At 39.4% G+C, this 16,721-nt stretch overlaps 2 protein-coding genes across 6 annotated transcripts in view; one reads left to right on the top strand and one right to left on the bottom strand.

Annotated features, from left to right (window-relative positions):
* LOC139149939 (fos-related antigen 2-like) overlaps positions 1-16,721 on the top strand; it is an 86,255-nt gene that overhangs the window by 40,490 nt on the left and 29,044 nt on the right. The window lies entirely within an intron of this gene.
* Positions 80-15,719, bottom strand: LOC139149940 (fos-related antigen 2-like). Of its 5 annotated transcripts, XM_070722009.1 has the most exons (5): positions 15,141-15,719; positions 14,550-14,823; positions 4,860-5,129; positions 3,545-3,673; positions 80-730 (listed from the first exon to the last, which is right to left on the bottom strand). In XM_070722009.1, the coding sequence occupies exons 3-5, from the start codon at positions 5,091-5,093 to the stop codon at positions 569-571; spliced, it is 525 nt and encodes a 174-aa protein (XP_070578110.1). In that variant the 5' UTR covers positions 5,094-5,129; positions 14,550-14,823; positions 15,141-15,719; the 3' UTR covers positions 80-568. The 5 variants fall into 5 exon arrangements, with proteins under 5 accessions (XP_070578110.1, XP_070578107.1, XP_070578109.1 ...); XM_070722006.1 differs by lacking the exon at positions 14,550-14,823 and having other exon boundaries at positions 15,141-15,670; XM_070722008.1 differs by lacking the exon at positions 15,141-15,719 and having other exon boundaries at positions 14,550-15,075.

Below are 16,721 nucleotides of genomic sequence, written 5' to 3'. Positions count from 1 at the left end.
CTGGCTATCTCTCCGTATAGCTTTGTTGACCCTCGATATCGAGTCTCTACCGAATAAAATATAGAACGGACAAAGTTCGTACGATCCAAAAGTGAATTTAATACATTACATCTAACATAAATAGAATTCAAAAACTGCTTATTATGTGATCCAAAGCTTTTAAATCATTAAATCTTCGGAATAAGAACTGCTGTTATCTTGTACAACTCTTGCCAGTTGTCTTCAAGTTCGTATAAACACCAATAATGCACTGTCATTGTATATGAAATTGTTACTGTGGTTCCGCACATTCATTTCTGCAATTTTCCACTGAAATAAATCTGTTCCGAGAAAATGTTCGAGTGTCGTTCAGAGATACCATACATGGCTCGGAACGGAGATGGCGTGTTTCAAACATATTACGTATATAGCCATTATGCGCCAGTCCGCATACATTATTCATAATTTGTAAGTTTATGAAGTGACCCCTCTCATAGAATCCCGACGTGTACAAAAAAGCCAAACAAAACTGCTGATTTACAAACGAGAAGTTTTTGTTTTTTTCTTGGAGGGGGGTGGTGGGGGTGGGTCATGACAAATTCGAAATTTCAGTCCGCCCTACAGCGTTGTTCTTGAGCGGGCATTTCAATTCGTGTATCCTGAGTGTCAGTGACAAATGGTTCTTCTCTCGTTCCAATCGCCGAATCTCGTCCCTGAGTTTGAAATGGCATTCTTCGAGTTTTTCTGCTTCCTGTTGGCGAGGAGAAAACATATAAAATTCAAAATCGAATTTCATCAGCTGATCAAAGTCCCAGAGTACATTAGTACGCAACAAAACTGAGACTGAAAGAGGGAACTGCTCAGATCTTTTCAAGTTGGAGCAATGAGATGCCATGGCCATGGAATAAGTCTCCTACACTTTATTGTGGTGTCATCACTTTTCTGGAAAACGACAACAACTGTCTATATCACAAAGGGCGTGATACAGAAGGTACATTTATTCGTAATATAATGATGAATTTTAGTATAAGTGAAGATATGTGGACAAGGACAACATCCCTCATTAATCATGGATACTCGGGGGATGGTCGTAATGATTAGAATTGCAAGAAGCCCCGGGGAAACACTCAGTGTCTCCCCAGCTAAATTTAGATTTACAATAGTTATCAATTCGTTTATGTCAAATCTAGAGTCATGAAGGCGATGTTAGAGATACATTAGAACTTTCAACACATGTATGTACTGTCCATCCTTTACTGTAAGAGATACTTAGATTGTTTGCCGGATATTTTCATTCATATGTCACAATTAAACGTTTCGTTTCCTGAACCAGCTCACATTTTTTCCGACCGCGCAATCTGAAAGTGTGAAAGTGTGACCGTACTTCATCTACGCATGTCTTTGACAGTTAGGGAGCGTTCGATTTTTACGGAGAGGGGGTCGATGGAAATCAGGGGGTTGACTTTACAGAATTGTTTTTAAGGAGTCATATTTTACCATCAATAATTGACGGGTCAAATTTTGTGAAGGTTTTTATGGAGTTATGAAAAAGAAACCCAACAGAATTGACCAAAAAGTATATTAAACAGAATACAAACAGGTGATAACAAGCAGAAAAGAGAACTTTTGTTCACAAAAATATAATTTTCAAGTTGACCGAGAGAAATAAGTGTCATGCCATGTTCACAATATAACTCTTATAACACTTTGAATACTTGGAAAATAGCTCCAATGTTTTAAAATATATACCAAGTGTTAGCAAAGATTTTTGGACTCTGTAATTACGTACATTTAAAAAAGAAATTTGATTTTGGAATTTCACTGAAATGTTAATTCACTTTACATTAATGCACTCTACGAGAAACTACTAGTATAAACAATATTTTTCCAATACAAAACTAGCTAAATCTGTGTATTTATAGACACTTAATTATTCATATTTAATGAACTTGATTAGACTAAGGTGGTTACAAGTGCATGTGTTTTTTTGATTTTAGAATTTAACCGAAAAGTGATTCACTATACATTGTAGTCCATGAGGAAGCTATGAATAATATTTTCCAATACAAAACTAGCGAAATCTGTGTATTTATAGACACTTGATTATTGATATTTAATGTACTTAATTAGACTAAGGTGGTTACAAGTGCATGTTTGTGCAAGAAATTTGATTTTGAAATTTCACCAAAATGCTGATTCACTATACATTGTAGTATATGAGGAAAATATGAATATTTTTTCTAATACAACACTAGCTAAATCTGTGTTTTTATAAATGTGTGACAATTGACATGATTGACATTAAATGTACGTGATGAAAATAGGGTGTTTGAAAGAGCAGATGAGAGCAACAAATATGATATTGGATTCCATCCAAGTGATTATTTGTAAGTTCAAAAAGGATTCTTTGAATATTAAATCATATATCAATTAAGATATTATTGATAAGGACTGTGACGTCTAGGGGAGGGCCACTGTTTTTCGTGCACGAAAATCGGGGCGGGTCACTCTTTTCTTACAAACACTTTTGAAAGGTCGCTATTTTTCACCCCAGGGCCTTAGGGTGCAAAGGGTTAATGAATGAGCAAAGGGTTAAAGAATTAAATTAGATGAAATTTTTTGGGTCACATTTTACAGACGATGAATTGGGGGGGGGGGGATAAATTTTAGAATTTAACTTGGAGGGGTCGCTTTTAGCATTTCATTTGTAGTTTAAGTTCCACCGGAAACTCCCCTGTAAAAAAGACTGCTCCCTTATTCAATGCCGAACTTTGAATTTGCGTCACAAAGTCCCGTCGCGTCTTCTTTCGGTTTCGATTCACAGGAATGTATACCGGCTTTTTCAATAATCCTCAGTCGCATCACGTGATCGGACTGAGCTTAGCCCCTATGCACTAAAGTGACAGAGGCTTTGGCGGTCGTCAGGATGATTATATATATTAAGATCCAGCGGGGGGAAGAGTTTCGCTAGTCCGCCATAAACACCTTCAAATGTACCTGGGTTCAGATTCTATCCCATCATGTGTTTTGTAACATTGTTTCACGATGAAACAGAGTGCACATTGACTCGTCAGTGGTACTTTTGTAGCAATATTAATGATATCTATACAAACATTGAAATTATTTTCTAATCGTCATTTATACATTTTCATCATTTTGTTTTTATTTTCCCTCGGTCAAAAAGGTCTCCCTCTGAAAAGTCGGTGCCATTCATGATCATACCAGGTGACATGTTAATTTCACCTGTATACCTCATTTATACAGTTCATCAATGGCCTGAAAGTTTACGAAGAAACAAATTCAATCTTACAGCCCCATTCCGATGTATGATACAATCAGTGGAAATGTCATAGAGTATGAAAATGACTGTGTCATTTCCCCCTTATCTTAAAGTGGTTTATTGAGTTTCCCTCCGTCAGAGAGCACGGTTTGTGATGATTGCATGGTCCCACTGCGAGTTGATTTGCGTTAAGCCACGTTCGGAGGTGACACTCGTAAGTAAATGGTATGTGCATTTCAATCTCGTCTCGTGGCCCCCTACATGACTGCCATCACATATGCTCACCTTTGACAGCTGGTCCAGTCGTTCTCTCTTTCTACCTCGACTTTTTGCCGCAGCTACCCGATTTTTTTCCCTTTGTCGCTTTCTTCTGTCCACTTGACACCGACCCCCGGCCTTGTTTGTTTCTGTGAACTGATGGAAGACAAAAAAGAAACAACCGAAAACTGTTCAGAATGTTACATTTCAAGAAACGGCGTCGTCATGGTAATTGTTTTGTAAAGTTTCAGCAGCAAATCTTTCTCATTTGCTGTCGGTTTCAATCAGTATGGCCGATACTGCGCACATGTCTTAACGCACCTCCGTTTTGCTGAAATGTTTACTTCTTTAACACCATGCCTGATTCTGTTTTGCCCAGAAAACAGCAAAAGTCATACAGACGTTTGTCGTGTCGTACGTGTGTCCCGATAAGGTGTCTTCAGAAACTGTCCCATGTGAATGTAAAAGACGGGTGGTTACCCATTACTGGCGGAAACGTCAAGAAACATAAACTTTAATGTGTATGACACAGTTCAGAGAGTATCATCAGCTGCAAAACAATACAAGACAATTAATTTACGTGAAAGAGAACGAGAAATAGGATTTTTTTGGCAAAATAAGCACAGACACACAACTTCTTTTCGTTCTGGAGCGTGTTTTCCCGGGTGGAAGCATACACAAGGGGTAAGACGGAAATGTAGAACGTAAACATTGCTTTCTCAGTATTGCCAGTGCCTGAGAAGACAAAGAATATTCTCGGAACGCGATGTCGTGAAGTGTGAGATACTTAGGGTGATTCCAATTTCACTTTCACAGATAGTAAATTCACGCCTTAAGACGCCTAGTCACTGTTGCTTCTATGGCATCCGTAGAAAGATTTAAAAGGGGATGGGACCAGAGTCCTCTTTATGTTGTTTTGTATAATTTCGAATACTTGTTGTTCAAACAGGCAGTAATAGAATGAAACGCGCCCTCTACCCTCAGCTCTAGTTTGACCTAGAGGTATAGAAGTAGGACACTCAAGACTGCTGATGTGCAGCATTGAATAAGCTCTTTCTCTGATTGGTCCATTGTCACTATTCACAGCGACTTAGAGTCTATTTGTATTGTTTTAATTATATTGGTAAGATTCAGCTATCCAATTGGATAACAGCTTATTCAATGCTGCACATTAGCCCACTCAAGAAGTAACTTTGCCTTCTGGTCTTGACAAACGTGCGCACTCTGTGTCAATGAGACACCTCATAAGATTGTAAGTGACAATAATCAGATAACACCAACATTCGCTTGTGATTAGCTGGAATTGTTGCTAAGCTGTGATAACAGCGTTCCCGATACTTACTGTCGTATTTACCGTTTGAACTTGACCTTCGTGGCTTCCCCTCGACTCGTCAGTATCTCTACCCTCAGATGAAGTCCACGGCACCGCATGCGCAGGGGACCCGTAGTACGCAATAGGGACATTCCTTTCGTCCATATTTGTAATGAAATCTTTATCTCTTCCTAGAAAGCCGTCGAAACTAGTGCTGGTGCTTCCAACATGGCTGCCACACCCAAGGACGAGCACATCTTCCATAGCATTCGACAAAGAGTTCGGTATATCCAGTAGATCCTAGCAGGGCAAAAGATGAGTACAAAGAATATCAGTGTCGCCTGACCCTTACAGATTAAATGCTAAATTGGGCATGTTATGTGATAATTGTCAAGGGTTGCGTACACGATGCTGGTACTGGTTTTATTCCGGACTAATCTCAACATCCGGAAAATTGAATAGTTAAAGTAAACGTTTACCAAAACAAACAAATAAAGCGAGAAAAATACCTGGCTTATATGAATCCTAAAGACAGAAGCCAACTCGTGATGGAGGACATATGTAAGAAGTTTCCAAATTGATGGTTTAAGTTTAACGCGTGATATAACACCTTATTGGTGAAGAGTTGTGTGTAGAATTCTGGTCAGAGCTCATCCTTATTTCTGCTGTCAAAACGGCACGTAAGCAGTGCGCACTGGCGCGGATTTATTTTCACATACCTAGGGGAACATTATATCACTGCCAAGTTGGCACGGTGACAGGTACTAGGTATAAACATCGGTTCCTGATCAAAATTTACAATGCTAAGAAAAGCAACTTGGTACATTAGACTGCCACTAGAGATACAGAGAACAAAGACAAGGATGTAGGGGCTCATTGCTGCACATAATATCACTCTTTGACATCAATCATGACACCTTCCGTATCCCAGTAGTTTAGCGAAATCGCATCGTCGTAAACCACATGCCTCTTTACGGCAACAGCGGAGCGGAAATTACTGCTCTGGCTCGCGAGAATGCGAAATCGGCCCCGAATCGACAATTTCCGAGATGGACTCAAACTGCTAATGGGCGGACTTTTGCAGTTGAAAAAAAGCACTCTCAATATTCCACGTGGAAGTTCAATCAAATAACGTTCTGCTACGCTGAACGGCACGTCAATATCACTCACGGCCTTGTCTTTCACATCAAGTGCGCTCCTATGCAATCACTCAAAGATCACAATATCATACGTCATTTCGCAAAAATGGTTCAGCTTACGTAACGTTGCTCTCAAGTTTATCAGAAGCATTGAACCATAAGACTTCTGTAAAGGAGAATTGTCTCAGTGTGTTTGGCAACAGAGGCGAAACGTAACAAGGAAAAACAAACAAACAAACAGCAAAAAAACCAAACGAACGGTTTTAATACAACTAATCCGTCAATCTACAAGGCGTAAAGAGTCATACATGGCCTAGCACGGTTAGGCACGAAAGTGGACATACCACAGTCGCTTATGAATCGATACACGACTGTGATACACACCCTATTCCTGTGCTCCGGTCCAAAGGAGCTCAACGGCATTTTATAGAGTGACGCCTATACACTGTTTCATTCACTGGTTCAGAAAAGTATGCTCTTTCATTTCTATCCAAATACACCATCCAACTACAACATATTGCATTCCGTTGAAGCGTTACCAATCGCCTGTAAGTTGTAGAACATTAATAATACAATCAGCTGTCAGTCTGAGCTACAGCGCATATGATGAAATCTGCCGACAATAAATTCGTGTAATTTGACATTAGTTGATATGCTCATACTTCTGTGATATTTTGGCGACATTGATAAAATAAACGTATCGGGCATACCATTTTCATTGATGAAATTCCATCACGCCACACCCGGTTGTCGGGAAATGCTCTCAGTAGATCTGTCTTTTTAGCCCTTCTCTTATCTGAACGCCAAGTATTTCAAAAGTATGTTTGCGCACTGTATATATTATTTATTCTACGTCAATCTCATCATTTTACCTTTTACCAGTCGCTGATCCACTGGTAAAAGCAATTGAGCCGTGAATGAAGCACCTGCTATTATATTGGCTACAATATAAATATGTGGAAACCATCGGCGGATTCTGTTGAGAATCTGTTGAGAATTCAACACTGGGCAGATTCGTAAGTGAGTACATGTAAAAACGGAAAAGGCCCTACTCACCACATATAGATGCACAATCTTTTCATCTGGCGGGTCTTACAGAGAGAGTGTGATAGACGGTTTAGAAGCGAGACCTCTACTGCCGTCTATGCATAGTGGTACGCCCTGTGTTGACTTGCGTAATCCGGTAGTGGTTTTCACACGTTCACAAGTCGTGTGGCGGTCATAGGCAACTCGATAGCTCATAGAACTGATTTACAACTCAAGATAACTGGCAAGGTGAGAAGTTTACATTCCGTGGATAATCATGCCCTCGTTATACCGAGCAGAAAGCGTTTTACGATATTCCCTATTCGGGCGCAATAACAGAGCAAACTCGTACTGTACTGAGGTATATTGTGCCGTCAGAGTATTTCTCATCACCGGTTGAAAGGTCAAGTTTGTGACGTCACCCCAACCTTTCAGAATATCTTGTTCAAAGTAAACCATAGAAGGGAAGACGCTGATTGTAAACTTACATTGATTTTTCTCAAACTATACCGCACACAAAACAATGATAATTTCTGATGGATTCTATATTACACGTGATATTTATTTCTTTGAGCGGCCGGGAAATCAGATACGAGACAATTTGCCCCTAGTGGGTCAACCAATCAAATGTGGGCGATGTTAGAGGGAAAGCGACATTCAATGGCATGAGATTTGCGAAGAACATGATATGTAAGCATTTTCGAGAAAAATATCCGCCGTCTTATTGACAATAACTTCAGCCCGAGTAAATGGGCTTTGGTACTGAAAATGTAAAGAGGAAAAATAAAGAAACCTCACAGCAGACAGAACAGAGTAGATTTCACCACGGTTTCATGTCAGTGACGTCAAACCAGCACTATTTAGATTATTTGAGATTCATTGAACGATAATTCAATGCTTCAAGTACAGATAGCGTGTCATTTTCTCTGAAAGTTTTGCCAACTGGGAATCTCCGTATAGACGTTTGATAAAGAAAGACAGTGTACTTCCGGGTTTTCGCTCAGATTGTAACAATAGACATGGAGTAGTATGTGAGATAATAACCAAAATGGCGAATGAAACTGTATAGCCTTTCCTCACTATTAAATCACAGAACGGTGGGCATGTTTTATTTTCATGGAAATGCATGATAATACGCCTACGACAACTCTCTCCAAGGGTCAACGTACTGGGTAGGGAAGGTTCTCAGTGTTCTCAGAACTGTGCTTAGTCACCGTTTATTTGGCACACTACTTTGCAGGCTAGAAATAGTCCGGACTTCTTCCTGAGTTCAACTGGTCAACCCAGTTTCCCGCTTTTTCTGTACGATCTTTTGACGAATTAATTTGTCATTGTCGTCAAATAGACATAATGTACCAAAGGGATGAAGGGCAAATGCTATGTCCGCGCAGCTTAAACGTGATTGGTATTTTTTTCAGTACATGGCTATTCTTAATATCAATGCTTGGAAAATTTGAATATCACATCTATGATACAACACTACTTTGCAATGAAACGTTACATTTATCCTGTATTTTACACGCGTTGTTACATTTTCATGCACGTGAAATCTACACCATCTTATTACTTGGAATCCAGGACCAACTGGTATACGTGACATGATACACCCATGACTTGAATTGCATGTCGGAAAGGGGCGTTTAATCATAGTATGATATACAATTTTTTAAAACTAGGTCGCTGCTATGATGTTTTCGAGGAGTGGCTAAAAAGGGTTTCACGATATCACATTGGAATGGGGCCAACGACTGAGTGTTCCATCATTCGTCACTGAATTTAATCTTAAAAAAAATAAATAAAGCAAGTTCTAGGCGGACGTTTCCTCCTCGGATTCCTTCAAGTTTAGCCAAATAGCCGTGTTGTTTTCCCCATTTCGCAAACAACATCAAAGTCCGGTTCAAAAATTAGAATCCAGCATAAGCCGTTCGGATTTCATTTTATTTAAAGGAGGTAATAAAATGTTAGTATCATTTTCCCCCCTAATGAAACCCTTTACACTCCGGATGATAGAAACTAGCCGCATCCCCGCATGATACCGTGACGAAAAGAACGACCACGCACTTTATGAGCGGACATAACATCATTAGCCTACAGATATAGAATCCCGTATAGATGAAATGTAAACTGATTTGTTGCGATCAGTTGTAATCCGTGACAAATTGCGCCCATCCCTTCTGATGCTGTGATACTTGATATACGATATTCTTATACATCTGTTTTGACATTTTCGGTTCGTAATTTCGATAATTTCGAATTCAGTCGTAATAATGCACAAACCCTCAATCGCCAAGCCCTCAATCACACAACTGGAATAAAACATAAGGAAGATGCAAGATATCCCACTTTTCGTAGATTTTAAGACAACGGCATCGAGTCAAATCAAGTCAAGTTTCCGTTTGGCGTGACCAATCGCGTCCAGGTGATGTAATATCTGAAATCTGTGATTGATACTTCTCAGAGTCGTGTACACTGCGTTCATCCCTTCAGCTACACTCTGCAAATGTAATATGCAATAAGGTCAACTCATAATCGGTTCTCGCAAATGAGTTTGACCCCATTGGTTTGACCCGACAAGCGCGCCCTTTATCGTTCTTTTGATCTGAACTCACGCCAGATCGCAATACAGTATATTTAAACGGTATTACATTTTGTTGCTAAACGATATGTTTCTTGATTGTTATCATCTCTTTCCCATGGTCCACTGTACATGAGATAGTGTCAAAGTACCACATGTCGTATTTCTTAAATCAAAGTTATTATTTGTAACATGATCTGTCCTAAATGGTGCGCGTGATGAAGAAATTGCTGGAATATCTGATACAATTTTTATATCACCTAATGTTTACTTAACTTGCTTTGTCTCATGCAATTCATGATTTCAATTACAAAGCAGAATATCAGAGTTGGTGTAACTTTCTCACTATCTGCTATTTTAGTAGCTTGATACAGTCTGCCAATCATTCTATATTCTGAAGGCAAATTACAGGTCGGTGACGTCACAATAGATTTCCCGAGTGTTGATTGGCTATGAAGTAACAGCTTTCCCATGACGTATGTACAAAATATAAACATTGCAAATGACGTCCTAGTGTTTAAACCCGGAAGTATGGATCTCGCACAGTTTTCGCCAGTTTCATGGTATTAAAGTAAGACGTAATGCCTACAACTAATTAAACCTAGTTCCTGTCTAGCAATATGTGAAGTGTGGAATAGTTTTTGGTCATTTTTTAAATATTTCAGTGACTTTTATTGAGGTTGGAGTCGTACACGGTAACGTATAGACCGTACGCATTGTGATGAACCACGCGCCGGCTGCCCAATGACAGTTGCCGTTTGAATAATTTGATTGACGTATACAGAGCAGTTTTCTTTCCGGTGTCCGTTTCATGTCCACCCTTGGTGTTTTATATAAGAACAGCGCCAATACACTGTTTTTGCCATCAGATAGAAATATAATTTTTATAAATAATCAATGTGCTATTATGAACAAGCAAACGTTGAGAACAACTGTGGAGTAAAAGATAGTGTTGGAAAGTGAGAATTCATATTCATGCTACCAACAGTCGTCATTATTCACGTAGCGCACATGCGTCATAGGCTATATGTTTCGAAAGATTACGCGTCACTATGGTCGGATGTACAGATAAAATGAACATATTTAGATATTCAAAAAATTATCTTTATATAATGATGCAGATATATAAATTGCTTATGATTTTTCCGACATCCTCTCGCAGATTTTGTCATTTTTGGGTCGTTATGGTAATTGTCACCATATGTTTCGAATAAGGACCTTACGTTCGGTGTTGCCTGTGCAATGCTAATCAATACTATATATATACAATTTATTTGGAGCAAAACGCTTGGTTTTAATGAAATTAGTGGGTGCAAATCTATGGATACGACCTAGACAGGTTATCCCGGGAGCCTTCCATTGCGTACTGTAGGCCTTCGCCGGCTTAAACGATTCCCTAGTTTACTAGAGATTAGTTGGTGAGCACTTTTTAAAGAGCTGATGAGCTATAACGGTAAGATTCAGCCACCCGATTGGATAAAAGCTTCCGAGACGCTGCACATCAGCAGCTTTGGAACAACGGAATTGAAGACGACACAGGAAGGATATAGATGTATGTCCTCTGCATTGATATTCAAATCGCCTATTTGTGAGATGCTAGGATATTGGGATTTTCCCATTTCAAATTGATAGTTATCAATGTGGCTGAGCTGCCAAGATACGGCAGCGCTTCACCATGTGAAGCAAACATGATTTGAAAATCGTTGAAAATGTAAATAGCAAAAACTGGTTTGACATCGGTTCGGGCATTTCCGAAAATTGTCGGAGCGATGAAAAAACCTCCCATTCTTCTGTGTTATACTGTTGACAGAGGGCGCTAATGGAAAGACAATGACATGACAGTCACTTGTTTTGATAGAAGCACAGAGTAATATCAGACAGAGTGGCAACAGCTATTGTTTAAGGCGTGAAGCGGTTACGTAAGCAATCCATGTTTGCCTCGCCTCACGAAGCTCTTGGCTCTCTTTTCCGAAGAGTGCCGACCATGCACCCTTCGGTAATTTTCGGATTTTCACCAATTGTTCAGCGAAAGTATGTTCGACAAAGCTTGTGTTGTTGGTGTCGTGTGGTGCTGATCGGAATTGATGTGCTGGCGAAAACGGAAGTGTTTTGAGCTTCAGGAAAGTGGGTTTTACCGTTTTAAAAATTCCTCTCATATTTTTATGAATATATAATGAGTGTGTTTGAACCAAATTTGAAAGTCTTTTATCGATACTGACTGGTTTTACTTAATGGTTTACGGTCAGTCATACCGTCTTTTACACGTGCGCCAAGAAAGGACATGTTTATGAAACTGCTGGCGTGTTATGTTTTGATTGGCGTGAGGCAGTGTTTCTGGCCTGAGAGCTCACAAAGTAACCATGGTTGCTACGCGACTGGCAGTACGATGCCATCTCGTCGTATGTTTCGCATAATCTCGTGTAATTATCAACCACAAACCAAGCCTCCAAAAAGTTTAACACCTTTTAAGCTCATTTTAATATGAAAAGCCAATAATCTACAGAGACGACCATGGAACAAAAGGCATGCAAGTGTTGCCACTCTGTCTATGATATTACTCTGTGATAGAAGAATGGTCATTGAATATTATCGTCTGTCTACAAAGTTTTCATATCGTCATTTTTGAGGTCAGTGCATGTTTAAAGTCAAGTCGAGTCACTTTGTAAGTTTATGACTCTTGATAAACTGCTTCTTCTCAGATAAGATACACACCATTCGGTTTTTATGAAAGCAGAAGCTAGTTCCGTTACTCGTATCTGGTCTTGTCCGACAGAAAACTGAGGACTCACCATGATGGAATCATAAAATCACGCCAAGAAAAAAATTGATGTAATTTTTGATGAAGTTTCCATTATTTTTTGATCACACTTCATATAAATGTTATCACAGTATCTTTCACATACGAAACAGACTCGCCGATTCGACTCAACGCACTGTGTACAGCGTCATTTAAATGTGACACTGTATTGTGATTTGTCGACCAAATGAATTCTAGTCCGGACTAGCATTCAGATAAACAATAATTTTCGACATGACACACATAGGAACCGTGTTGATAAGTTTAAGACTAGGCATTTCGACATTACTTCAGGAGTACAACAAGAAAACGACAATTTTTTACAGAACTGACTTCCCACATGAGCTTAAAGGGCCAGTAATGCTAACTTTTGATAATATATTCTTTTTTTTTAATTTTGAATATCAAGCATAAATCCTTGTTCTACTCCCCACAGCGTATTGATATACACAGTATTCCTGACAGCTTGTCAACTCAACACGTACGTGTGTAAACTGTATTGTTATTGTTGAAAAGTGGTCCGGACTAGAATTCAAATGTAAACAATAGCAATGTATTTTACACATATAAAGGCTAAGTTATCAAGCTAAATAATGGGTGTTTCAGAATTATTTGGGACGTAGAATAAGAAGCTGCAATTGATATTTAAATAAAAATAATGAAGCTAGCATTACTGGCTCTCTAATCTGCCGATGGTAAACAGCTACAGATTGGTAAAATAACAGGTGTTGTCTGGTATGAGAAGATGTGCAACTGATAAATGGAGTTTGATTGGACAAATGCGTTATAGTAAGGGGTAAAACATGCCTTCAGGGAATGTAAGAAGGAAAAAGGCGAAAAGGGAGGCATCTTCCGGAGTTCGAATCTGCCGTTGAATCGACCGCTAGATGTACATATCGCCCAACCTCTTGTACTGTATGCAGACAAAATGTTAGAAGATGATATGCATGGAGAAACATTTTGTCACTCCGGGAACATGTCAACATTGGTTAAAATTGTAGAATAGAGAACACGAGGGTGCCAGATAATATCTCTCTGTTGCAACATAGTGGCAGCTATCATTAAAGATTGCGGTTTTGGCATCATCACTATTTTAAACGCAAACGAGGAAATGACCTTGCCTCTCCGACTGACTGCTACGATCGCCCTTGACCTACAAGTGTTACTTAGACACATGTATAGCTTGTGGTGGTTTACTCTTTAATGCTCATATTTGGCAGAAATATTGGAATTCTGACTGAGATCTGCGTGATTTTTATCTTCTTGGCCATTGTATGGCACTTTGAGACACCGAATAATTCGCTGTCGAATTACTTTGAAAATATTTTAACTCTATGCCCTCGAAGGAGATTTTGTTCGAGTTTGCCAAAACGTCAAAAGATGCTTGTACTGCTGCTATAAGCTGGCCACAGGTGTTTCTCCTAAAATGCAATAAAGTTTATCAGGGTTGTTGTTGAGTTCATAGAATTTCAATGTCGTTTATGGCACACTGATTTGGAATAATCAGTTTACGCGCTGAAAAACAGGACAGCGAAATGCCTGTATGAAGGGGAAAAATAAAATGAATTCTCTGGTTGTCCCACATTTCAGCCACAAAACCGACATGCGATCGTGAGAACTCAGAATTCCAGCCGAGCACATTGATACCTGGACAAATGCATGAGTAGATAGTGACATACACACTCGAAATACCCACACTTATGCGCAAGAAAACACACTGGTGAAATCCCGCGGTGAACGGAAAAGTTCAGTTCATCGAGATATATGAAGTTCAGTTCGTAGCTTGGAAAGTCTGCATGAACACGATAGTCCCTGCATGTCACTGTCCACGTGGAGGGACCGTGCACTGTCTGATATCATAGCCCCCCACCCCCAATTCATTTACCAATAGCTCTTCCGGAGGGGTGATATTCTTGAAAAAAAGACCGTCGACTTTTCATATATAGGTCAGTTTGTCTCACCCTCATCAAAAGGTTTGCGCCTTTTTTGCAATATGTGATGAAACATCATTATAGCAGCAAAAACCCTGATAGTACAATGGATTAACCTTCAGCGTTTGTGAGCTGGTGTCCATCACAAAGAACGCATGGTGCTGGTCACAGGTGAAATAAAAAGTTAGGTATGCCTTGATCGTGTCAGTGAGATAAATATATTAATTTTAGCAAAAGAAATCGTCCTCTGACCTGTTTCTATACGGGGACCATATTCCTTTGTTCTCGTTGAGTTTAACTGCAGTGATAACGGGCTGACCTTTCCATATTGAACCTTTCGCCGTTCGGCCGATAGGCTAGCATCAGGTTGAACTTAGCACTACTGGCGTTATCTCGTTAGAAGTAAATCACAAAGGCACAATTCGGAGAACCTCTTGTCAATTACTTCTCGCGAAATTTGCGATAAACCATCCAAATATGGAATCGGCGGCGATCCAAACAATTCCAAACTTGTGGAATAGTTGCCCTGTGACCATAAAGCACTACACGCTACAACAATGTATTAATATATCCAGGCGAACAAGCAATGTGCGTATATATCGAATTCGTCTGGCATAAAAATAAAAACCACAACATATTTGACCATCAATTATAACTCATACCCGATAAATTTCCGTATTATTTCGAAAACTGATCACTAGAAATAATATATTTTAATTTTAGACGATTTCCATGCCTCGACTGAGGTAAGTTCGAAATCAATAAGTGCCCTCTAGGTCAAAAATGTTTGTTTCCCGTGTAATTTGGTACAAATTATAATTAATTTAATAATTAATACCTTACCTTGTCTTAAAAAGTTCCTTCTAATCACTCTCTGTTCTGTGTGGGGATCCTCTGACGAATGACTCGCCCTCAATGGTTGGAGTCGATTATCTAGTAAACCACTGGGCTGGTGACGTGTTGGGGAAATCCCACTGACGCCTGAGTACGAGCGACCAACTATGCCGACGATTGTGAGCTATGAGCGACTGGCGATACGTCACCATAGATAGGACAGTAACGAGTTGGTCATGGTCTAAGGAATCAATGAGCTGGTTGTGACGACTGTTTTCAGACTATTTCATAGTAAACCTGGGAGTCATATCATTTCAAACCCCTTTGAATGTGTGTATACGCCATGTAAATACACGCACACATACGCTGACAAACGTACAGTGAAAATCACGAATACTCTCGATGCTGAAAAGGTTTTGCATAATAGCCAGCGCAATTGAACTAAAATCATACCGCCATGCACGTATCTACTCAACCTTTCGGCTTCGCCAGCGTGACTTATTTGTGTGCAAGTCTGCAAGGAGGACAACCACGAATGAAGTGAGTAGATACCATGCAAATTTCTTGTCACCGCGCCTGACTTCTAAAATATTCTGCCTGACAGGAGTCAGTGTACGTATAGCACTATTTCCTAGCGTATAACCTAATTTGACCCGAATCACCTTTGCACCTTCCTTTCCTGCTGATCAGTTTTAAAAAAATAACGTCTGGGACCATCAGACAGCGTTACATTAACAATTTATCATTTGTTTTACATTCACAAGAATAAGTTTTCCCTGGTGGATCTCTTCAAATGTCGGAATTACGTGATGTAGAGACATGAGATTAATGGACAAAAGTTGAAATGTTAACTTCGCTGACATTTTTATATTACTTCTATTCCATGAAATCAAAACAATGACAAATCTATTTCTTTCTTCCCTTCCTTAAAGTTGACTAAAAACGTTGGCCCTGCTAGCATGTATCGTGTAAGATATGCTTTATATCATTTTAAATAAATGAGGTCCAATCTAGTCGAAAATTCATCTGTCGTCAATGACAATGGCACAGAACACACATTAATATTGTTTACAGGTCAAACATCAAGTAATATTTGTATTGTAGCAATAAAACTGCATTTTACACACCGATGATGGAAAATACATGAAGGTTAAAAATAACGGAATGATGAAAAGTCCCGGAACTATAAATTGTCGGACGTCTTCCAGTCTCGTTCTTGGGCGACGTTAAGTCAACCAAGAATCGTACACTTTCGATAGTTTTGTAAGCGACACAAAAGCTGCCCGCCATTCCATAATCAATCATATACAATGCCTATGTTCTTACAAGAATTGCAAGTGAGGCAAGTCGGTACACGCTCGGCATACCGATTTTCGACTCTACGCCGAGGAGAACACATTTTCAGATCACAGGTGCCGTTGACCGCCTGTCAGGTCGTTTAACCTGTATTTTACGTAATTCTAAGAATCACCCACACGGAAAACACGCCCTTTTACGCACTGAGATGAAACATATATAAATGTCATCATCATTAATGTGTATCGGCGAACAGTGACTCTTCATTATTAATAAATCAGCAAAATTAAAAAT

This window comes from Ptychodera flava, chromosome 14 (assembly GCF_041260155.1).
Source record: "Ptychodera flava strain L36383 chromosome 14, AS_Pfla_20210202, whole genome shotgun sequence".
Classification (NCBI taxonomy): domain Eukaryota; kingdom Metazoa; phylum Hemichordata; class Enteropneusta; family Ptychoderidae; genus Ptychodera; species Ptychodera flava.
Note: the sequence above shows the minus strand (reverse complement) of the source record. Positions and strands in the feature narration are given on the sequence as shown.

Bases quoted from the DNA above. Each gene is read 5' to 3' on its own strand.
- LOC139149940 (XM_070722009.1), bottom strand. From the start codon at position 5,093: ATGGAAGATGTGCTCGTCCTTGGGTGTGGCAGCCATGTTGGAAGCACC. The intron at 3,674-4,859 runs GTAAGTATCGGG...GTCTTCCATCAG, and splicing joins TTCAAACGGTAAATACGACA to TTCACAGAAACAAACAAGGC. The intron at 731-3,544 runs GTGAGCATATGT...CCTCGCCAACAG, and splicing joins GACTGGACCAGCTGTCAAAG to GAAGCAGAAAAACTCGAAGA.